This window comes from Oryzias latipes, chromosome 13 (assembly GCF_053564925.1).
Source record: "Oryzias latipes strain Hd-rR chromosome 13, Olatipes_Hd-rR_3.1".
NCBI lineage: Eukaryota > Metazoa > Chordata > Actinopteri > Beloniformes > Adrianichthyidae > Oryzias > Oryzias latipes.
The window spans coordinates 26,301,508-26,324,748 of NC_136249.1; the positions used below are offsets into that span (position 1 = coordinate 26,301,508).

At 38.6% G+C, this 23,241-nt stretch overlaps 3 protein-coding genes across 7 annotated transcripts; all 3 read left to right on the forward strand.

The window, feature by feature from the left end:
- The first annotated feature begins 2,499 nt into the window (after positions 1 to 2,499).
- aldoca (aldolase C, fructose-bisphosphate, a) lies at positions 2,500 to 6,696 on the forward strand. Of its 3 annotated transcripts, none has more exons than XM_023961931.2 (9): positions 2,500 to 2,649; positions 3,253 to 3,383; positions 3,908 to 4,119; positions 4,240 to 4,294; positions 4,388 to 4,548; positions 4,644 to 4,727; positions 5,665 to 5,839; positions 5,924 to 6,123; positions 6,210 to 6,696. In XM_023961931.2, the coding sequence occupies exons 1-9, from the start codon at positions 2,543 to 2,545 to the stop codon at positions 6,300 to 6,302; spliced, it is 1,218 nt and encodes a 405-aa protein (XP_023817699.1). In that variant the 5' UTR covers positions 2,500 to 2,542; the 3' UTR covers positions 6,303 to 6,696. The 3 variants fall into 3 exon arrangements, with proteins under 3 accessions (XP_023817699.1, XP_023817700.1, XP_023817698.1); XM_023961932.2 differs by having other exon boundaries at positions 2,511 to 2,649; positions 3,233 to 3,383; XM_023961930.2 differs by having other exon boundaries at positions 2,577 to 2,649; positions 3,238 to 3,383.
- Positions 6,697 to 9,663: 2,967 nt separating this feature from the next.
- Positions 9,664 to 13,186, forward strand: srsf1a (serine and arginine rich splicing factor 1a). Of its 2 annotated transcripts, XR_909824.3 has the most exons (5): positions 9,664 to 10,104; positions 10,719 to 10,897; positions 11,297 to 11,469; positions 11,633 to 12,394; positions 12,776 to 13,186. XR_909824.3 is itself a non-coding variant. In XM_004075326.4 (4 exons), exons 1-4 carry the CDS (start codon positions 9,917 to 9,919, stop codon positions 11,828 to 11,830), a joined length of 738 nt encoding a protein of 245 aa, XP_004075374.1. In that variant the 5' UTR covers positions 9,664 to 9,916; the 3' UTR covers positions 11,831 to 13,186. The 2 variants fall into 2 exon arrangements, 1 of the variants encoding a protein (XP_004075374.1); XM_004075326.4 differs by having other exon boundaries at positions 11,633 to 13,186.
- A 288-nt stretch (positions 13,187 to 13,474) lies between these two features.
- dynll2a (dynein, light chain, LC8-type 2a) lies at positions 13,475 to 17,555 on the forward strand. Of its 2 annotated transcripts, none has more exons than XM_023961395.2 (3): positions 13,475 to 13,681; positions 14,130 to 14,291; positions 15,819 to 17,555. In XM_023961395.2, exons 2-3 carry the CDS (start codon positions 14,160 to 14,162, stop codon positions 15,954 to 15,956), a joined length of 270 nt encoding a protein of 89 aa, XP_023817163.1. In that variant the 5' UTR covers positions 13,475 to 13,681; positions 14,130 to 14,159; the 3' UTR covers positions 15,957 to 17,555. The 2 variants fall into 2 exon arrangements, with proteins under 2 accessions (XP_023817163.1, XP_023817164.1); XM_023961396.2 differs by having other exon boundaries at positions 13,516 to 13,681; positions 14,133 to 14,291.
- The last annotated feature ends 5,686 nt before the right edge of the window (positions 17,556 to 23,241 follow it).

Sequence of the window (23,241 nt, forward strand, 5' to 3'; positions counted from 1 at the left end):
CAGAAAGCCGCTGCAGTAAAGGCCTGGCAGAGCATCCAGAAGGAGAATACCCAGCATCTGGTGATGTCCATGAGTTCAAGACTTCAGGCTGTCATTGCCAACAAAGGGTTTTCAACCAAATATTAGTAATGACCATTTGGTTTTCAGTTATTTCATTTGTCCGATTACATACAAGCCCATGAAATGAAGGGATTGTGTTTAGAAAATACTTTAGTTTTTCACATTTTTATGCAATCTTTTTGTTCAACCCATGGAATAAAAGCTGAAAGTCTGCACTTTAATGGCATCTGAGTTGTTTTATTTAAAATTCACTGTGGTAATGTACAGAAACAAAATGAGAAAGAATGTGTCTCTGTCCAAATGTTTATGGTTCTCACTGTATGTTCACTGTGATTCTAAATAGTCCCTATGTGTGAATGTAAGTGTGCGGTTGTTTGTCTTTGTGATGGACTGCCAGGCTGTCCTCCACCTTCACCCTTCAGTACTTGGGATAGGCTCCAGCACCCCGTGACCCCAAAGGGGGAACAGAGCGGGTTCAGAAGATGGATGGACATGTTCACCAAAAACCAGCCAGTACTTTACAGTTGACTTTAAAATGACTTGAGGTAAGACGGCACATGAACGACCTGGCTTGTGTTTATAAGCACCAGCGGAAAGGAAGGATCCATTTTGGTTGCCTGTAAATTAAGAGCATTAAAGTGAATCTGTTGAGTAAAGAGAGTTGAAAAACACAGGGGAAGTAGTGTGATTGATCACTCTTTGACTTCTGTGAAAAACAAAGCCCATTAAAGGTAAATTCTGACAACATTAAGATCATATTTCATCCCCTCTACACCAGATTTCACAAATTAGATTTGCTTTAACTTATTTTATTGGACCTACTATAGAGTGACTAACCAGATTTTTGTTCTGGGGGTCTGTGCCTGTGTTTACCATGGGCTGAGAAATGTCCATTTGCACTATAACAAACCAAGATTACACCTTTTGGTCCAATAATGTGGATTCAGTTCATATCACATGGGGCCAAATGCAGATTAAAGTGAGTTCAGATCCCACAATTCCAAAAATTTCATTTAGATTTCTACAAAATATACTGATGCAGAACTCCTGATCCAGATCAGATGTAAATGATTTTAAGATATACCTAAAAATAATTCAAATATGAAACTCAAATTACCCTCATTTTAACTTGACTTTGATGATATTTGAATGGGTTAAAACCACTTGAAGCCATGTAAAACAAGACAAGATGGTCTTCTCCTAAGTCACACATTTCTTCTGTTTTTACGTCAAATATGCTTCAAAAGAACGAAAAAAATCCACTTTGTAACAGCAAAGGAGTTTTCTCTGGATGTCAGTCCTGCTCCCAAACACATCCCGAATAATGTTCAGCCCCTGGTTGACCTATTTAAGAGGTTCCCTTTCAATCCCACTGAGGCCAGCCATAATAGACCAGAAAATTGAAGACCGGATAAAGTATCACTATTAAATGGCTTTAATTAGGTAGCAGAGAAAAAGTGCCTAATCCCAGCAGGGGCTCCACTTATAATTGCTGTACTTATTAAAGTTGAGTACCTATTTAAAACTCCCCTGAATGGAAGAGCTATACACACACACACCCTGCACTGCCTCTTGACATTGAATTCCCTCTCAGGCCTTTGTCTTAAACAGGTCCAGCATGTCTGCATTGTAGTGGCAGGCAGTCCAGTGACACACATCTACTTTCAGAGACACACTGACCCACAATCAGAAGTGTCCTGAAACAGCTGCAAATGTAACATTACGTAAGTGAACCTGCAACAGAAAAGTGACGCCTTTGAAATAGAGCTTCCATGCAGAACAGCGGAGGTCACACCCTTCAAAGGCCTAATATTCATGCTTTTAAAAAAACAGCACCTAATTCATTGTATTTTGTGTTTAAAAGGAAATCCAGATGTGAATTAAGTTCTTTGCCCAACAATGAACAACAAACTGATGAAACACAAAATGTTGTGTTGCCTTTGAGGCGAACTGGACATCAATGACCTCCTTTTTAAAAAGTCTGCTTTTTCACATGGCCCCACATCATGTCAGCTTAAACCTGGAAAGTGTTGCTATTTTTGAAATCTTTTACAGTTTAAAGCTCACGTAAAAACGGGGAGCACGAATAGCTCAGAGACCAGAGCTCTCCTGAGAATCTGAGTGTGCGAGGACCAAATCGTCAGGAGACACGAAACTTTCCTCTGGGCACATTTATACTAATTAAAAATAAAAATAGCACGCCTCAGGTAGCAGTTAAATGCTTAAATGAGGTTGGTGCTAAGGTGCAGATACATGACATGGGTGCATTTTTATTCATTATTTTTAACAGAAAAGAATACCAAGTTTGTTTTTTTGCCTGAGCTTGAAACTGAATACTTGAGCAACTGTTTTACAAAGCTTACTTGAGAAATCTGGAAAGATCTGCATCCAAAAGTTTTAGTAGAACAATGAATCATCAAGATTTGCCTAATTTCCGTGGGACTGTGGTGGGGGTATTAGCCCCGCCCCTGGGTGGGGACTCATGAGGTGTGACACACTTGGGCTGGATACAAACAAGGACCTGACAGCGTGGCTCCACCACTGCTCATCCCATCTGTGCAGGAGGCACTTTCACTCTCAGACAAGAAGGTATAGAACCTACTCATTGTTGTGTCTGTTTCTACTTCATATTCTATTTTTAAGCCCTTTTATGCTTTATTATGTTGTGTGCTCTGGGGTCGGCTGTGTATGTGGTTTATACTGTTTTGCTTTTGGTTTTAAAATTGAAAAATGTTCTATTATGTAAAGCACTTTAAGTTGCAAGAGTATGAAATTAACTTAACAAATAAGACTTCATTCGAATTAATAAGATAAGATTTGATTTAATCTATATTTTACAACTGTTTATTTCCAGCTGATGCTTTGTTTTTATTGTGCAGTATTTTTCAAGTATGCCGTTAAGTTGAATGTAGGTCATGTGGATTTTTATTTCTATGGCTCCATAGGCAATTAAAGTGATTTGTTTTCCCTTTAAACAGCAAATTAAACACATGAAAAGCTAAATGGAAGTCTTCTAAATGTATCTGTGAAATATTTGCATTGAAACAACACAAGCCATAATGTAGGACTAATGTGTCTCAAAGCGAGACTTGTGAAGATGCAGATGTTATTCTAAAAAGCATTAAACGACAGGCACTTTGAGTCTTAAAAATGTTTCTTTCTCCTGATTAAGCATAGAATCTCTCCCCAAAGGTTGGTGGACACTAGCAGCATGACGCTCCAGTTTCCAACACTCTCTGAGGTGCAGAAGAGGGATCTCCGTGAGACCGCTCTACGCATAGTCTCTCCAGGGAAAGGCATCCTGGCTGCAGACGAGTCTGTGGGTCTGTGTGGCTCCTATACTTCCTTTTTTTAAATACAAACACCAAGTTTTGTTTGGGCTAAACATTAGACTGTAATAATTCATTTTAACAATGATTCGATTGAAAAATGTGTGGTCGCCGATACGGTTCATAGTCGATTTTGGTTTTTTTTGAATGATCCAATTCACTGAAATACAATTGATCCAGGACATCTTTAGCCAAAAATTCAGCAAGTGTGACAAATCAATTTCATAATTCAGCCCACTGCTGTTTTTCCACATCAAAATAATACGAAGAGAACATTATTAGAACATTCTACCACACTGTATCGTCACGTCTTTAAAGAAATTCAAAGTATTTCTACAAATTGGACAGTAATGATGATTTGATCATTTTTGCTTTTGTCACACGTGTGTTGTCTGCTCTAATGCACTTTCACATTGTCGATCTGGTTGGATTGTAGCAATACAAATAGATTCATTGATCAAATCTATTATTTGTTACTAAATATGCATATAATCACTTGTTTCTTGTTGAATCTGCAGGCAGCATGGCTAAGAGGCTGGCACAGGTAGGGGTGGAGAACACAGAAGAAAACCGGAGACAGTTCCGCCAGATCCTCTTCAGCGCGGACGATCGCATCAACAGTTGCATTGGAGGGGTCATCTTCTTCCATGAGACTCTTTACCAGCACTCTGATAGCGGAGTGTCCTTTGTCAAGATGATCAGGGACAGGGGAATCATGATTGGTGTCAAGGTTTGCCAATCCTGACTCTACCAAGCATCAACAATCTACCATAAAACATATATGCATACATTTAATCCAAAAAAAAGACAATTAAAGCTCATTCTTATGATGCTTCATTTTTCTTTTCAGGTTGATAAAGGTGTGGTCCCTCTGCCAGGAACATGTGGAGAAACAACCACCCAGGGTTTGACAAACTCATCTATGGATCCATGCACATTTTAGAAATGTCGTTTGAAAGGACTCCCTTGAAGGAACCTCTTTTAACCTTTCTCTGCAGGTCTAGATGGACTGTCTGAACGCTGCGCACAATACAAAAAGGATGGAGCTGTATTCGCAAAGTGGCGCTGCGTGCTCAAAATCAGTGAGGCCAACCCATCTAAACTGGCCATCATGGAAAATGCTAACGTTCTTGCGCGCTACTCAAGCATCTGCCAGCAGGTCTGAGCTCTGTGCTTTAAGCCAGTGTTTTTTATTTTTTATTTTATACACTAAAGCATCTAAATTCATTTGTAATCCTTTTTTTTCTGGACCAGCATGGCATTGTGCCTGTCATTGAGCCGGAGATCTTACCTGATGGTGATCATGACTTGAAACGCTGCCAATATGTCACTGAGAAGGTGGGTTTCTGTTGTATTTCTAAATAGATTTTAATGAAGCAGTCTTTATTCTGAACTCAAGCTTTTCTGTATAGGCTGACTCTGGGACTCCTTCAGAAACTGTTTATAATTTTATGTCACAGTTTGGCCGTAGTGCAGAGGTAAAATGCAGGTTCGGTTCCCACTCTGCCTGCCGACATTCCAAAGTGTCCTTAAGTAAAACACTGATGGTTATATATCTATCTATCTATTTCTATATCTATATCTATATCTATATTTATATCTATATCTACATATATATATATATATATATATATATATATATATATATATATATATATATATATATATATATATATATATATATATATATTTAGAGCACATGAAATCAAACTCAAATGGTAAAGCAAACTGCTAACACACACAAAATAAATAAAAAAAATTGGTAGAAAAAAATTACTACACACAAACACATTCACACCTATGGTTTCTGTGAAAACCATGAACCTTGTTGGGAACGTAGTTTTGTGCCTGAAGCCCTCGGTTCTGTAAAGCCATTACGGTTTGTATTCCAGCTAATGTCAGGATCGTTTTTCCCACATCAGCTCTAGCTGGGTCAGCTGAAAACAGTAGGTCACATGACCTCATCCTCTTTAATCTTTTTTTCAAGTTATGTATACAAAGAAAAACACTTTTTCCTAACTTTTATTTTATGTTTTGGATTTATCTTTTCATTCGTGCAGCAACCTAACATCTTGGATATTTTGTGGTAACAAAGGGGCCCAAGTCAGGGTCCTCCTGTGCCGGTCCCCAGCCCGGGTAAAACACATGGTTGTGTGAGGAAGGGCATCCAGCGTAAAACCCTGTGTGAATTGGTGAAAGCTGTTTCACTGTAGCGACTACTGAAGGAATATTCCAAAAGGTGAACAACAACTAACAGAACCTGTTGGTCCTTCAGGTTCTGACTGCAGTGTACAAGGCCATGTCTGACCACCATGTGTACTTGGAAGGGACCCTCCTCAAACCAAATATGGTCACTGCTGGACACAGCTGCCCCACCAAGTACACCCCAGAAGAAGTTGCGATGGCAACCGTCACTGCCATGCGCCGCACCGTTCCCCCAGCTGTGGCAGGTAAGTCCAGCTGCTGGCGGATGCGGTGATTTCAGAGTCCAAATGAACCTGTTCAAAAAACAGAGCAGCATCTGCTCCCCACAGGAATTGCTTTCCTCTCTGGTGGTCAGAGCGAAGAGGAAGCTACTGTTCACCTGAACGCCATCAACAACTGTCCCCTCCCCAAGCCATGGATCCTGACGTTCTCCTTTGGCCGAGCCCTGCAGGCGTCTGCACTCAGAGCATGGAGAGGACATCAAGAGAACCAGAAAGCTGCCACAGAGCAGTTCATCAAGAGGGCAGAGGTACCTTTAACCCTTTGTTGACTGCAAACAACATCAACACCATCAAGTCTTTCATTTGAGACCTCTTCCATGTGTTGTACCCACAGGCGAACAGCTTGGCTTGTCAGGGGAAATACACCGCTGGTGACAATCACGGCGATGCTGGCCAGAGGGTCTATGGTTCCTGTTATGCATACTGAGGAGGGCAAAGGCTCCCATTTGAACCCAAGCAGAGCTTCCCTCTATTCCTTCATATATGACACTCAGAAGCATAGTATCCGCATGTTCACACTTAACATGATGGAAAATGAAAACTGTTTTTACACATGAGGACAATCAAAGAAGGATCTTTGGTAAAACTTTTGAATGAGTGTAAGGAAAGATGTTTGCTTTATTCTATTTTCACCTATAAAACCTGCTATGAGCTGCTGATGAAGTAAAAAGTGTTATAAAGACTTCATGTAAGCAATATGACTTCATGACTTATCCTTAGAATTAGAAACAAATGTGTTCTCCTCTTTTGTAGTGTTCTTTTTTGGAACACAGTACTAAAAATTCTGTTTAAAGTAATGCAATAAACCTGCAAATCAGTGACGTTTGTTTGATTCTTGTGATCTTACTTCAAACAAAAAACCTTTATGTTGAGAAATATTCTAATGCTCTTTAATGAATGTTTCACAAAGCATCAGAAATATTCAGGAGGGTTTATTACAAGTATTGCACCAACAAAGTGAGATAATAAAACATGGACACAAATGAAGGGGGGGTTAGTAAATAAAACATTAGAGAGCCTGGCTATTTCAAAAACAAGGGAAGACAGAAACACCACACAAAAAAGAGCAAACTGAATAGAACCTGAAACATAAAGACACAAAAGAGAAGCTCAACACCAGGGCAGAAAACTCCAAAAGTAATTAAGAATGGCAAAACCAGGCCAAAAAGGCAAAATGAGCTGAGGCCAACAACAGGGGCTGGCTGAGACAAACAGCATCCACCCAGGAAGTTGAGCTGCTCCTGGTCCCAGGAAGGCCGAGCATTTATATATGCTCGGTGGGGTCATCTGGGGTCCAGATGACCCCACCCTTACATTGACGTGTTCTCCCTACCATGACAAAGGTGGATAAAGGTGAAGAGGATTTCATGTAATCCATGGACACCAGTGAAGTTTATAAATCATTGAAAAAAAAAAACGGTTCCGCACACTGTCTTGTGGGGTCCTGATGACCCCACTCCCAATGTTAAAGTGCCTTGGATGGCACAAGGGTTAAATGCTCAGTCTTCCAAACGGAGAAAAACTAGAAACGGTGATAAAAGACAAATAGTTCATTTTAGAAAGCCTTGTGTACCTCAAAGTCATTTTCAGTTTTATTTTGATAAAACGACTCTTATGTTTACTGATACTTATAAATATCTTGGTTTTGTTTTTCATAAAAATATGATATTTTCATAAGGAAGGCAAGTGTAACCAAATTCTGCTGGGAGGGCGCTTGGTGCAGTGATAAATAAGATAAAAGTCTGTCCTGAGTTAAGCTTTGACACGTTTAGTAAATTGCACGATGCCATGGTGGGATCTGTGTTATTTGATAATGCAGGAGTCTGGGGTTATGAAGTGTGATAAGGTTCAAAACAGAGAAATGAGATACACCACTAAAGCTGCCATAGAGGGAGAACCTTGTGTGATCAAACAAAGAGCAGAAGTTGTCCAATTATAGAACAGGCTGGTGACTTTACCTGAAGAGAGACTTACACGTAAAATTTTTGATAGGGATGAAGCTCATATTTATCCCTGGTGTTAAGACGTGTTTAATATTTTGATGATGATTGAAAAAGACATACTTTGTTCATATGATTTGTCCTGACTGGATTATTTTTATTTACAGCTAATCTGCTGCATGAATCCCTGTAAACAGAAACAACTCTTCCCATGTATGTGATTTCATCTGATTAAAATAACTTCATGAAATTTTATTTTTAGTAAATTGTAGAAAATATGTTTTTTAATATATTTCCCTGTACCGGTACTATAGTTTTTGCTTTAATTTATATGGTGTGAACCATGGCTTTATTTGGTAGAACCTCTACATTTGATGCATTCACGACAAATATACTTTGGGATTAAGAAGAACAGCATCTGATCTGTGGGGAACAGTGACATCTGGCGGTCAAACGTGAGAACACAGATTCATTTTAAATTCAGTAAAAAAATGCAATCTGTATTTACAAACAAGTTTATTTAAATATTCATTCAATTCATTCATTCATTCAATCTGTTCATTAATTATTTAAATATGTACCATATCATTTTATCTACAAACACGATTTACAAAGTAAATATACAAGGGTAAAAGTTTAATGGTGAATTCAATTAAATTTACGTCTAATTAAAAACATGCATGAACACAAAACTTAGTCATTTTAAATAGTTTGGAAATAAAGAAATTAAGATAACTTTGAGCTTTTTTCTTTTAAAGATTTGTGTGGTAGAGAAATAATTTTAAAATATGCTCTGCTTTTAGCAAAAAGCCAATAAAGAGAAGCCAAAATTGGCGAAAATGATAATCAGAGCTGTGGCTACAGAATTCTGGATCAGCTTGGGACCTTTCAGAGACGTTTTTAGAGGAGCCGGACAAAAAAGAATTACAAAAATATAATCGAAAATTCACACATTTTTGAAATATTGTGGAAATTCCAGTTAGTCACTAGAATTACGTAAAGGTTAAAAGTCAATCCCACAATAGAAAGAACTCCTAGATTTTCTGGAACTGGAGAACTAATTACTGCCATCAAGTGTGACTACACTTTTATGAAATAGATTTTCAAAGTGTTTAGCCCCTTAAAGAAAAACAAAAACATTTGTTTTATTTTATTTTCAACTTTTGTTAAAAATCTTAAGTCATCCTGCCTTCAGGGATTTGGTCCAAGTCTTCAAGAAATACCTGAACACCTGTATCCAATTGTAAACAATGATATGTCTCACTGTTTAATGGAACTATAAATATTGCTCAGTTATAGTTCATCAACATAACATACAAATGTTACCTTATGAAAAACATCTAAAATGAAAGGATGATTGGGCCAAGCACAGAGCCTAGTGGTACACCATAACAGCTTCTGGTGCAAGAGAAAAACTCATTGATGAGACCAACTGGAATCAATCAAAAAACAAACAGACAATATAAAAAAATTAACAAAAGAAATGATTATTAAAAATAACATGTCATGTCATCATATCCAGTCATGACATTTTAAAATGATTTATTATTGTGTGCTACATGAACATAATTAATTCTGCTCAAATCTGCCAGAAATAATAACAAACCAATAAAATGAACCTTAAACAAACAATGAAAGTACATTTCCCAGTGCTGGTTTTTTAAAGTTTTTCTTTTACCCTCAAAAACATGCACTGAACCTCTTAACAATTATTCTCTCTTCAGCGCTCTTACTGGACTTCCTTCTTACATATATTTTACTTTTATTAGACTGACAAATAAAACTCTGACGTCACTGCACTGTTGTTATCTATACATTAATACAAACAAGCCTACCCAAGAAAGCGGACTACTTTATCAGGCGGATGCATGCGTGAAGTTGGATGTCGGGTTGTCATCCGTTCATTGACCACGGCGTCGCAAAAAAGCGCGGATCCTGCAAAGCTGCAAGGACAGGGTCGTGTGGAATTTTGCATGTCCACTTTCCCCACGCGTTTATTTATTTATTTTTTTAAATAAGGGTTTCTCTCACAACACTTCTTCAACATTTATTTGTCGTTAGTAGTTCCATTTCGAGCGCAGAACCGTTACTGACAGTTGCCATGTCGGGTGTTGTGCGAGGCCCTGCAGGTAACAACGACTGCCGAATTTACGTTGGAAATCTACCTCCAGACATTCGCACAAAAGACGTGGAGGACGTATTCTACAAGTATGGGACAATTCGAGATATCGACCTGAAGAATAGAAGAGGAGGACCTCCATTTGCTTTTATTGAGTTTGAAGACCCAAGGTAAGAAGCTACGTGCCCCTACTATGGCAGGCAATAGTCGGGCCCTTTGTGTTGCTATAGTTATCTTAGAGGGCACAGGGTATTACCTGGGTTTGCATCGTTCCACAGAGAAAACGTGTTCTGCCTCCATTTGTTTCCACATTGCGTGTATATTTTAAGTTCCCCTGTTCTTTTTATGCTTCCATTTACACAATTTCATTCAAACCATATTCGAGTTCTAAAACATCACCACCATATATGACTAAATACATGCCTTGGGGGGGTGCTTTGCAGCCATGCTAACCCAGTCATGTGTTGGTTACGATCTGAAACATGAAAGAAGTGGCTTCATCAAAAAATAATGGAATTGGTATACGTTTAATGCAATTCAAAAGGAATGCGACACTGTGTGTCTTGGCTATTTATTTCAAGATGGTGAATAATTAGCATGGATGCAAAGCGGATTATCAGAGGTTAAGAATGACAAACATGGCTGCCGCCCATGGCTAGTACAGTAGTTCCCTCCTCATTCGCGAGCTCGTTTGTCACTTTCTCTATTTTCCTGAACCTATTTCCAGTTTTTTGTATTATTTTTTTTTCCTTTTCTTTTTTTTTTTTTTTTTTTACAATGGCAGGGACGCTGATGATGCCGTTTATGGACGCGATGGATACGACTACGACGGATACAGGCTGCGCGTGGAGTTTCCACGGAGCGGGAGAGGCTCCAGGGGCGGTTTCGGAGGGATAGGGGGAGCACCCAGGGGCAGATATGGGCCACCGTCCAGACGCTCTGAATACAGGGTCGTTGTGTCAGGTAAACACGCCAGCTGTTAAGACACGTGCCTGGGCTTTAGTGCCTTTAGGTGAAACATGTTAGAGTTTGTGAGTTAAAGACGATCGTGGAGTTGTTTGATTAAACTGAGGTGTTCTTGAGTGAATAATAATAAAGCCAAAGTAGATCAAATTGCTTGTTATAATGAACATAAAACTCAACATGCTGAATCAGTAAAGTGCTTTAAACCTCCAGCAATGTTTACAGAGACTTTAAAAACTAAAAAGGGGCATCACTTGTTTTTTATTTTTTAATTAATTAAGGGAGTTCAGTCTAAATATTAATGTGGCTCACATTTGGTTTTGCTGGTTTTGCTCAGTTTAGTGACTGTTTTGCTACTGGTTAATGAATAAATGTATTCTAACCCCTTGCTCTGTTCAGGGCTTCCTCAGAGTGGCAGCTGGCAGGACCTGAAGGACCACATGCGTGAGGCTGGTGATGTGTGCTACGCTGACGTTTACAGAGATGGCACCGGGGTTGTTGAGTTTGTGCGCAAAGAAGACATGACCTATGCCGTTCGAAAGCTGGACAACACCAAATTCCGTTCACATGAGGTATGTGTTCTGATTTGATCGATTGCCTTGGATAACATGTCTTTGCTGTTTAAAGGTGAGTATTTTAAAGGAATGCCATGTTTTAAGTCCATATGTCCACCAGTATTTCTATCCGAGGCAGGAATGTTGTCTTTTCAATGTCAAGTTCTCTTGTGTCTGCCAGGGAGAGACCGCTTACATTCGTGTGAAATTAGATGGTCCCCGCAGCCCAAGTTATGGACGGTCGCGCTCCCGCAGCCGTGGCAGTCGAAGCAGAAGCCGCAGTCGCAGCGCCAGCCGCAGTCGCAGCAATTCCCGTGGCCGTGGCAGAGGATCGCCCCGCTACTCACCTCGACACAGTCGTTCTCGCTCCCGTTCCTAAACTTTACTGCCATCAACGTTTTGCCCTTATGATGTATTCCCTCCTGTTTTTACTTCTGAGCTTTTACAGATGTCAGCTGTTGACTTCTAAGTTTCTCATTTCTTGTCCTAATGTTGTGGTTGGTCTTGGTTTGTGGATGTGCCCTCCTTCCTTTCGTCCTTCCTCTCTTGACCTTTTTTTCTCCCCCCGGTTTTTGTCCATTTGGTTTCTCCCTCTTTCTGTCATCCTTGTGTTTTTCTTTCTTTTTTTTTCATTTCTACAAAATTACAACTTGTGCTGTGATTAACTTCAAAAATGTTGAGGAGTCATGAGCTTTACTCAATGTTTTTGCAAGTTTTGAAAGCTGAAGTTTTTCTTGTGGGGTTTCTTTTTAGAGGCTTCTTTGGTTGTGTGGGTTGGGCCGTTTTGAGGTGGAGCCCAATACTTAACTGTATTTTACCATTGTGTCTTCCTTTAGACATCTGAGGAGAAGGATTAAAGTGATTTGGAATAAAACCATTGTGGAACACATTTCATTTGTATGGTATGGATAAGACATCTAGGAGCAATCAGGTCGAGGCAATGGTATGCTTCATATTCCATAAATGAGACTTTTTGATAGGTTGTCATGTTATGCATGTCATTCAGTAAAGCTATGTGTGCTGTACTTTGTAACGTAGGAAGCTTGTAACATGTCTCTTTGACATGTGAAAGTCGTAAATCAAGTGTTGTAATGCAAATAGAACACCTTTGTCATTGTAAAAAGCAGTCAAAACGTTTTTTATACAAGTGTCCCACTTTTTGTCTGCAGTGGTTAAGATTTCTTTTCTAAATTAAAGCAAGGGAGTCGTTATTTTTATTTTTCCTTGATCTGACATGAGTGCTCAACGTGGAAAGATATAGGGCTAAAATTTTTGACATTTTATTCTAACAGTCTGCCTCTGATTTTCTTCCTGGTATTTCAAGGTTTTGATTGGAGGAGTGGCTCAGTGGATCCCAATCCTTGGAGCTGGATGAGTGGATCGATTAGGGAAGGGATAGGCAAGGATGGATGCTGGGAACGGGAGCAGTTTTCCAAGATTCAAAATGATTTGGTTACACTACTAAGTAACAGGAGTCCCAGTTCAGCTTTTTCCCCCCTTCTCCGTTTAAGGCCTCCCTGCCTATCTTTTAAGTTTTTCAGTGATAATGGCTTTATTGCACAAGAAATCAGAGGACCAGGAAGTTGGATCAAAGGATGGAGTCGTAGATGCCTGGTATGAGGGAATTTTTAAAGATGGGAAGTTGGGAGGGGGTATGTTGGGGAGTAGCTTGTTTTTGTCTCATTATTATGATTTTTTTTCTTTTAGCATTTTTAATAAAATACTTTGAAACAAACACGGTGGTATGCATTTATTTTTTTTATAGTGAAAATATTTTTAATAATCTACATGTTGCTGAATGGAGGAATCAGCCTTAAATTTAAAAAAAAAGAAACGTGAATAACAAAAGCATGAAAACTGAAACCATTTCGAGAAATGAGCTAAATGAGAACAAAGAGGTGTATTTCCCGCCATAGACTGGTTTATTTCACACATCCCAGCTTCTGGCGTGTGCTGTGAGAGATGCATTGTGGGATGAAATAAGATGCAGGCACACGGAAGCCGGGGAAAACGCTGGCGCCACACGGGGAGGCTGCGCTCCAGCCAATCGGCGAGGAGCTTCAAGAAAGGGGGCGGAGAGATGCTGAAGCAGCAGAGCCAGCGTACATACATATTGTGTAAACCTTTAAAAAGCAATTAGCCACAGCAAATGTATTGAACGTCCGCCACTTTCTGGAAGCTAAACTTAATTTACTTTTGCAAGAAGTGATTTCCCACTGAGAGCGAAAAGGTGAGATTTTATTATTTTTGGTGGAAGCATTACTCGCACGCGTGAACATATTGGTTTGAGTTTCCGAGCCTCCTTTAATTCGTATTCACGGTTACACGTTGACCCATCCGTCTTGGGTTTAGGTACTGCTTGAGCGCGTACATGTTAGCTCTATCCCTTAGATGCATACGAGTTCTTTTTTTCCTGTAGATATTTTAAGTAATTCAACTCCACCTGTATCAAGTTTCGCAGCCTATCTCTAGTCTAGGCAGAGCTCCAGTCATGGTTGGGAAAATAAATGCTTAAGTTCTGCCTTTGGAGTAAAGGGAACCTCAAAAAGAGCGTAGTTAATCGCGCACATAGTAATGAATTTAGGCCTTAACCGTGCCCATCTGCACCACGTGTACTGTCATTTCTGCTGTTGGTGAGGCTCCTGTGACTGAAGGTGCATTTCTGTTGTTTTTCCCAGCAGCAGCAGCAGCAGCAGACATCCTCAACAATGACGGACAGGAAAGCGGTGATCAAGAACGCTGACATGTCCGAGGAGATGCAGCAGGATGCCGTGGACTGTGCCACACAGGCCATGGAGAAATACAACATAGAGAAGGACATTGCTGCCTACATTAAGAAGGTGAGACGGATAAATGAGAGCGAGCGTTGCTCATTTCAGCAGGATTACATGATGATCTGCACAGGGAGCTCCTGTGTGTCAACATGGCATTTGCTCATATTCACATTTCCCATCAAAATATTCCAATAATTTTAAATGCTGCCCCATCTTATTCTTCAATGCGAAAATCCATCCAACTACCTGGAAAAAAAGTTCAACTGAACAAGTTTCCACCAATTGTTTACCAGTTGTCGTTTTTTTATAGATATTATTTTAAGTTTTGAGCAGTTCAAAAGTCCTAAAAGGGTGTACATAAGGTAAAAGAAAAGTTGTAGCATGAGATCATAAAACTAAAGAGCCACTCCAATGAAAAGTGAGTTTTTTGAAAATGTTCCTGTAGTATTTTACTCATGATGGAGGACATATACAAAGTAGGAGAAAATTTCTGTTGAACTACTGGCGCTCTGTAGAAACGACGTACTAGAAAAAGAGATTTTTCTTTTTTTTGCCTAAAAATTGCATAATCATAATTAAAAGACCACATTTGAGAAAATAATTTTTGTTATGTTGAGACTACAGGTGACTGACTGACACAGCTCTTCTCATGGGGGATGCTAGGGGGCTTTTTTCAGTGCAGTGTTGTGCTACATAAAACAGAAATAACTTGTGAGTTTAAAAAAAATGTAACACTTTGTTAATAGATTTAAGTTGGTTAACTTTCCTATGGCCCTTTAGGGGCTCCTCCTCAAACACTTTGGAAGTTGTGTAGTTGAGATGAGCCGTCACAGAAAAACAGGTTGGTGGAAATCCTGGTGGTCAACATGATAGAGTAGATGTTGGGTACTAAATTCCCATTCTGTACTGATTTCAAACAAACGACCTGGAAAATGCGTATACAGAGCCCTGATTTTCCTTATGTTCATGGGGGAAGGACCATTGACTGTAAAAACAATGGACGGCTCAACGCCTCCCTTCTCGTGTTCCCAAAGAGGAAGTAGCATTGCTTCTTGATACGGGCGCCGCCATGTTCAAACCAGCCGACACTGATTGGACTCGGAGCGACTCTCACTAATCGCTGTCAACTGGTTTGAACATGGCGGTGCCCGTACCCAGAAGCAATGGTGACGAATTTTGCCTCACGAGAGAAAAGGCATTTTCTCTGGGTGACGTCACACCTCGATTCGTTCATTGTTTTTACAGTCTGTGGGAAGGACCCCCAGACCCCACCTCAGTTGACCCTTCACGCCGTTGGCGCTCGGATAGTAGCCTCCTACTTTCTCCTAAGGAGCACTCTCCTCTGAAAACTTTTGTCTTAGACTTGAACACTTGTACTTTTGCTTCAGAGACAACCGCTCCAACTTCTGGGCCAGGGAGGCTTCTTCCAACTTTTTCTTGCAATTCATAACATTTTCGCTCTGCTTCCATGTAATTCTGCCACACAAAAGCTGAAACTTCAGTCTGTAGTGTGACTTTATGTAAGGTTTGATGGGTTTTTCTTTTTTGCATTCATTTTGTGTTGATTATTCTCTCCAACTTGCCTAATTTCAGGAGTTCGACAAGAAGTACAACCCGACCTGGCACTGCATCGTTGGCAGAAACTTCGGCAGCTACGTCACCCACGAGACAAAGCATTTTATTTACTTCTACTTGGGCCAAGTAGCCATTTTGCTCTTTAAGTCTGGCTGAGGAGGTTTTGATGGGTATCAAGGGGTCTCTGGACTCCCTGATTCTCATTGAAAACGCACTGGTGGCTGACCTCCCATACACTAATAACATACCATAATGATGCAAAATCCGCCGTGCGCAGTTGCATGGACTATACAATATTAAATATGTATGTTATAGTAAGTTTACTTTTCGAATAGTTGCTGTTTGATTGCAACTTTGATCGTTTTCTGTTGATGCTGTTAAACTCTAGTTTGTGAAAGGATTTGGTGTGGCCCTTGATTGTAAAATAAGGAAAAGGAATGTGATGATGATGATAATGATGATGATGATGCATCTGCTTTACTTCACAAGTGGTATTGCCAGATAGTGTTTTGAGATTATGGTTTATCAAACTAGTAAAATCGTTCAAATGCATTAGTTCCCTTTAAAGGTACAAGAAAACAAGTTGAACAGAGCAAAAAAAAAAGTACGGCTCTTTTATTTCCTTTGTGTAACTCTTAAGTTATTGCATTGTATAGATTTGCACACCTTTAAAAAGAAAATCAAAAGTTTTTCATTTGGATTCTTTTTATTTGGATACAAAGATTTTGCAGCCGCATTCAGACAACAGTTTGGGGGGGGGGGGGGGGGTGCAAATATTTCCAGTATGTTTAGTTTGTCGACTCAAATATTCACTGATGTTTAGTTTTTCGACTCAAATACTCACTGTGAAGGACAATAGAGCAGTTTAGGCTCGTGTACTCAGACCTGGTCTGTAACGTCTGAACTGGAACTGTACAGACTGCTCACTGAAACCCACCTGCCTAATTTCCCGTTATCCTGTGTTACTGCATGTTTACTGGCAGTTATTGACCTGTTGTGAAGCTTGAGGTGAATCCCTGTTTGAAAGGTGACTAATTTTTATTTTTAACATCCTTTTTCCCCCCCTGTGTGTTGTTATTGGAGCAACCAAGTGTATATCTTGTAACAGTGATTGCTGTAAGGCATTGTTAGAATAATGCATTCGCTGTTAAGTTTCGCTAAACCTGCATTGCCTTTGTGTTTTGGGTCGTTGTTAATGATGATTTTAGTTTCGTGTCGATTAAGTTGCTCATGCAGTGCCAGACATCCTGGAAAGATGCTATTTACAGTCTGGATTTGTGAATAAACCTTTGCTTGTCTAAGCTTTTTGGTTTTTCATTAATTTTTTTAAAATTTTTTTTTTGAATAAATGATTTAGAAAGGCAGTGCCCTCTGTTTCTAATGAAATGTGCTTAGTTGTTCAAATAAGAGGGTGTTGCTGGGAAATGACACCTTTCCAACTGTCGTCATATTTTATTTCAACTATTTAGTTTTTTTTCCCTTTTTGTCAAAAGAGCTTGGAGAGACTTTGCTCTTGAGGGACGTCTTCCTTCCAGCTGCCTGTGATTCTACTTTTCGCTGCGTTTTCCTTTGGCATGTATTTTTGCTGCGTATGTCTAGGAGCTGCTCCAATGCTGTTCAATTTGCACAAAACCTGTGCCTGTTTTTGCTCTCAATTGTAACCGGCTTAAATCCAATTGCACTCCATTCAATAGGTTGCTACAGAACCAAAACACCTACATGCTCAATAAAATAAAACTATACATTGTTAACATATTACAGTGTCTTGTTTTTTTTTGTCCTTTTGAACAGAAACTGCTGAAGCTGGATGACTACAATACATTTGAGCTAACCCCATTTACTTAAATAATTCTGGGAAAATATATATTTTATTCTTTCCAGCAGTATAAAAGAAGCATTGTTGGGTTAAATTTAAGTACTATGAATACGCTTTGTTTTTTATTATTTTGTTGGGGTATCCTTAAGTTGGAGAAGTGCTGAAGCCAACTGGCTGTTGCATCACAATTCAATAAAATAACAAATAAACCTCAATTTATTTGTGTCGCAAATAGATGTTATTCAGGGGTTAGGTATTTAAAAAACATTATTCAATCAAGTCTGTTATCAATTATTCTAATTAGGACTAAGGCAGACAAAGAAAAAGCCAAAAAAAGAAGTTTAAGTGTAATTCATTACAATCACTGATCAAATAAGTGTATGAATTATGAAAACCCTGCCTGCTGTAGGCCTACTATTGCGAAAACACAAGTTGTTGCTAACTTTGTTGCTCCCAAGAATTACTCCAATTATTCCCATAAAGAGTTTTAAACTTTTAAATTGGAAGATGTAATTTTTCTTCCTGATATTGGACCACTTAAAAACCTGAGAGAGGCCTGTAATCACAGGTATACCTCAACTACAAGAGACAAAATGAGAAGAAAAAAAATCCAGACAATCACATTGACTGATTTTTCAAGAATTTATTTGATAATTATGGTGGAAAATAGGTAGTTTGGGAAGAACAAAAGTCCAACTCAATACTTTGTTATATACCCTCTTGTTGCCGATGACAGCGGTTACATGTTTTCTTTAAGTCTTTAAGAACTTTCTGATATTTTTTCCCATTCCTCCATGCAGATCTCCTCTAGAGCGCTGATGTTTTTTTTGGGCTGTTGCCGGGCAACATGGACTTTCAACTCCCTCCAAAGATTTTCTATGGGGTTGAGATTTGAAGACTGATTGCCCACTCCAAGACCTTGAAATGCTTCATACAAAGCCACTTATTCTTTACCCGGGCAGTGTTTTTGTCTTTGTAAGAGGGAGAACTTGCACAAATGGTGGCTTTAGCTGTTGTTAAGGATGCATTGGTGATAATTTTTTCAAACTGAGACTACTGTACTCGTTCTTCTGTGTTAAAAATGTGTTGTTTCTATATAATGTGACTTCTTTTTTTTAAAATTTAAAATACATTTTTGATTTTTTAGTAATTTGCTGCAATATATTAGTCATTTGTTTAACATTTGAGACATTACTGCTCATTTACATTCACAAAAACGAATTTAAGGTAAAACTCATAGTGGATCCAGTTCTGTTTCTACAAAAACAACCATTTGATTACTTAATGATAAACTGTGGATTTAAATCTGCAGAAACACTATTCGTACTTAAGGATTTGCTGAAAAAAACAAATTTTTTAGAAACTAAACCGCAAAAAAACAAAAACAAACAAACATCAGAGACCTGAAACATGTAATTATAAAGAAACACCGTTTAGTTGACGTAAATAAATATCCATGGCAACATGTGTGTCAGAAAAGTGACTCAGAGGTGAAGAACACAGACTGTTTCTGTCACAAGGTTTCGTGGCAAAGTGCTGTTTACCCAAACAGCTCAAATGTTTTGCCGAGCATCACTCATTTTCGTCAGCCATTAATGTTTCATTCAGACCATAAACAAGATTCACTTTTTACACTACAGATATGTAAGATCTGTAAATAATTTCTTATACCGGTAGTTTAAAATCACTTCATATATTTCTCTGTAATTCATTTAAGGATTTCAGATTTTAGTTTCTTATGATTTTTGATCTCTCTGCAGAGAATTAAACCCTTGCACACTGCAAAGTTGTAAGGTAAAAGGGCTTTCAATAGTTACTGAAGTGTCACCAGAAATATGAAGGTCAATACTTTTGGAGTAAAAATCTGGGCTAAACAGCACTTGTCTGCAAACACTGACAGTCTGTGTTCTAAGCACCATTATTTTAGAAAAAAAAAACAGATAATATTTTTAATTCTCATAAATTAAAGACCCAAAAGAGAATTCTGGTTATCTTTTAATTTTGGATCTGTGCAACTTGATTGCAACAGTTTTACTAAAGTTTTTGTTAAGTATAAATTTTATAAAAGATGTTACAGACTTGGTTAGTGCTACAAAGTTGCCAGATCAGACAATTTCCAGCCTAACTAAATAAATAAAAAAGCTTGAATCACAACATTCTAATTGGTTGAGCATAAGTTTAAAAAAAGGAAGATAAAACAGCATTCAATAAAATACCAACATTAGATTAACTTTCCAAACAAATATATCAACTTGTATGTCTTAAAGATAGAATTAAGAACATATCTTACAAGTAGGAAATTAGGTTGGAGAAAAGTTAAGGAATCAAGGAAAGGAAAAGAGAAAAAAAAAACATTTATTGGACCTTTAACAGTAATGATCCACTGAATTAATTAAAAAAAAAATTTAATTATACAGATTAAGATCTTAAGTCTGACTCAAACTTGAAGTGCCTGCAACTTTAGTACAAGTTAAACCAAAGAGCAGGTCCCCATTTGTGGGGGTTTTAAACTGATGGTTGCTCGTGTCCCGTCCATGTGTGCCTTATTTTTTTTTATCTCCAGCCAACCCAAACAGCAGAAAGCATTTATTTAAGTCCAAAGTAAAAGTAAATAATGATGGCACAGTGCGTGCCCTAAACTTTTTCATTGGGTTTTTCAGTACTAATAACAGTGTTCCATAGTTTTCTTCAAACTTGAAATTTCAGGCCTTTCATCTGGGGATCTTTGAAGAGCAAAGAAAGTAAATGCGTCACAATTAAGGTCAAACTGGAATGTATCAGATGTATGTCTGCTGTTTTTTTCCACTCTTGTTTTCCCATTAGCACCTTCTCCCCTCAGCACAAACCTACCTGCTTTCTCTTTCTAAAGCTCTGGCTGCTTTCATCCATCATCCCACACAAAGCTGTAATTTGTAGTCAGAGTACATTCACATTTAGGCTACAATGAGGATTTACTGGCTTATCAAACTAAACTTCGTTGCTTCAAATGTTTAGATTTAGCTGTCTAGAGTAATTTTCCTGCAGCTGGTTAAATGTGATCTTTACAAGATTATTTCTCTAAGCTGTGAGCAGAAATATTTTGATAGAAAATGAATTGATCCCGCAGTGGCTCTGCTCTTTCTCTGTTTTTGCCACTGGAAGTGAGACAGTCTTTCTTGTGTGATGGAAGGAGGTGCAAATCCACCTAAATCCCACACTGAGTTGAAAAAGACTTTCAGTTCCTTATCCTTGTGATCCTCTGCTTCTGTCTCGTCTGCATTGATTTGGTGGCTTTTCAAGCAAATACCTTACACGAGGTGAGCAGTGGGTGGATTCAACACCTACATTAAAGGAAGCAAATGAGTCATGCACTAACACCAGATATTGTTCTGAATATGAGAAAAAAGATTGCACATGGTACATTAATATGTGTGTTTATATGTATGTATCAACCATGAAGGCATCATGGTTGATACATCACACTAATGTGCCACTTTTCATGAAAGCGTTTACAACACAAAGTGCCCCAAGAGTGATTAAAATTCCAAACATACAAAAAATAACAAAGAACATAAAAAAAAAGAACTACACCTACTGGCCACTTTGTTAGGCACACCTCTCCAGCTGCTCGTTAACCCAGATTTCTAAACAGCCAATCAGATGGCAGTAACTCAATGCATTTAGGCATGTAGACATGGTCAAGATGATCTGCTGCAGTTTAAACTGAACATCAGAATGGGGAAGAACGTTGATTGAAGTGACTTTAAACGTGACATGTTGGTGCCAGAAGGACTGGTCTGATTATTTTCAGAATCTGCTGATCTACTGGGATTTTCACCCACAACCATCTCTAAGATTAACAAAGAATGGTCCGAAAAGGAGGAAATACCCAGTGCATACCAGTTCTGTGGACAGAAATGCCTTGTTGATCAGACGTAAGAGGTGAATGGCCAGACTGGTTCCAGCTGATAGAAAGACATCAGAAACTCAAAAAACATTAGAAGATTGTAAAACGTTGTCTGGTCTGATGAGTCGCCATTTCTGCTGCAACATTCAAATGGTAGGGTCAGAATTTGGCCTCAACGACATGAAAGCATGGATTGATCCTGCCTTGAATAAACAGTTCAGGCTAGTGGTGTTGCAACACCACAGCCTACCTGAGTATTGTTGCTGACCATGTCCGTCCCTTTATGACCACAGTGCACCCATCTTCTGATGGCTACTTCCAGCAGGATAAGGCACCATGTCATAAAGATGGAATAACCTTAGACTGAGGAATGTTTTCATTGTTGAATCTATGCCACCAAGGATTAAGACAGTTCTGAAGGCAAAAGGGGACCAACCAGGTACTAGAAAAGTGTACATAATAAAGTGGCTGATCAGTGAAATATTACCATCCATCCATCCATCCATCCATGCATCCATCCATGCATTGATGCATGGATGGATCCATCCATCCATGCATTCATGGATCCATGGATGGATGAATGGATCCATGGATCCATCCATCCATCCATGCATCCATCCATGCATCCATCCATCCATGCATCCATCCATGCATCCATCCATCCATCCATCCATCCATCCATCCATCCATCCATCCATCCATCCATCCATCCATCCATCCATCCATCCATCCATCCATTCTGGTGAAGTTTCATCACAAGTAGGTCACCAGTCCATCTCCAGAGCATGCTGTCCTTTTCATTAAAATCCTCACAAAGTAACAAAGCACAAAAGAATAAGTTATTAAATAAATAAAATCACAAATAATAAATGCAATAATGTTAAAAAATAAAGTAAAAAACTAAAAGAAAAGAAAAATATGACAAAAAATGTAGGATGTTAATAAAAGAACATGGAGCATGTGTTAAAAAAATGGTAGACCACTTAGTTATTAAGACAAATAACAGATATAAATCCACTTGTAAAATGTACAAGAACCAAATGTGCTTGAGAATAACCTTAAGTAAATTAAAAAATATATCTAAAACTCACATCAGTTAAAAGTCGATTTTTAACTTGCATTTAAAACTCTCCACGTGAGCAGAAGGTCTCGAGGAGACCTTTCCACAGATGGAGGCCATATCAATGAAATTTCTGCTCAAAACAAGATCATGGCTTTTGATGTAAGAATACTTTGCAAACCAGGAACTGAGAGTTCTGGAGGGTGTGTAAGGTAAAAAAGATCAGAAAGATTTAAACAATTATGAAAGAATCCTAAAATCAACTCTATAAGTGGAAATATTGTGTTATTTTATGATTAGTGTTTAAACACAGAAAAAGTTTATCAAGCAACAGAGATATACTTGAACGTAGATATTTATACTAAAATAAATAATCTTCTGCCTGGATTCATATTTGAAAAGGGGGTTTCGTATATTTCTGCAATATGACCACAGGAGGGCAGCCTCTCTCTTTTTCTCCCTTCCAGACTTTTTCACTTGAATATAAGACTATTTGTGTCATGGTTAAATTCAAACCATAGTTAAGAAAGAATTCTTAAGCGACTAAAAGGCGACATTATAGACAGAACTCCATTAAAGCTTTGCTTTTGGTGGACGGACAGTACTGCACCTTTTGGAAAACCTAATGTTTCTGTTCGCACTAAAGTTTGTTAAAATTGGGGTTTGAAAGCAGTGAAGC

Excerpts from the sequence above, each read along its gene's own strand:
- srsf1a (XM_004075326.4), top strand. The coding sequence starts at position 9,917 with ATGTCGGGTGTTGTGCGAGGCCCTGCAGGTAACAACGACTGCCGAATT. Across the intron at positions 10,105-10,718 it reads ATTGAGTTTGAAGACCCAAG|GGACGCTGATGATGCCGTTT; the intron begins GTAAGAAGCTAC and ends TTACAATGGCAG. Across the intron at positions 11,470-11,632 it reads CCAAATTCCGTTCACATGAG|GGAGAGACCGCTTACATTCG; the intron begins GTATGTGTTCTG and ends TGTGTCTGCCAG.
- aldoca (XM_023961931.2), top strand. The coding sequence starts at position 2,543 with ATGAGGTGTGACACACTTGGGCTGGATACAAACAAGGACCTGACAGCG. Across the intron at positions 3,384-3,907 it reads GGCTGCAGACGAGTCTGTGG|GCAGCATGGCTAAGAGGCTG; the intron begins GTCTGTGTGGCT and ends TTGAATCTGCAG. Across the intron at positions 4,549-4,643 it reads ACTCAAGCATCTGCCAGCAG|CATGGCATTGTGCCTGTCAT; the intron begins GTCTGAGCTCTG and ends TTTCTGGACCAG.
- dynll2a (XM_023961395.2), top strand. The coding sequence starts at position 14,160 with ATGACGGACAGGAAAGCGGTGATCAAGAACGCTGACATGTCCGAGGAG. Across the intron at positions 14,292-15,818 it reads TTGCTGCCTACATTAAGAAG|GAGTTCGACAAGAAGTACAA; the intron begins GTGAGACGGATA and ends GCCTAATTTCAG.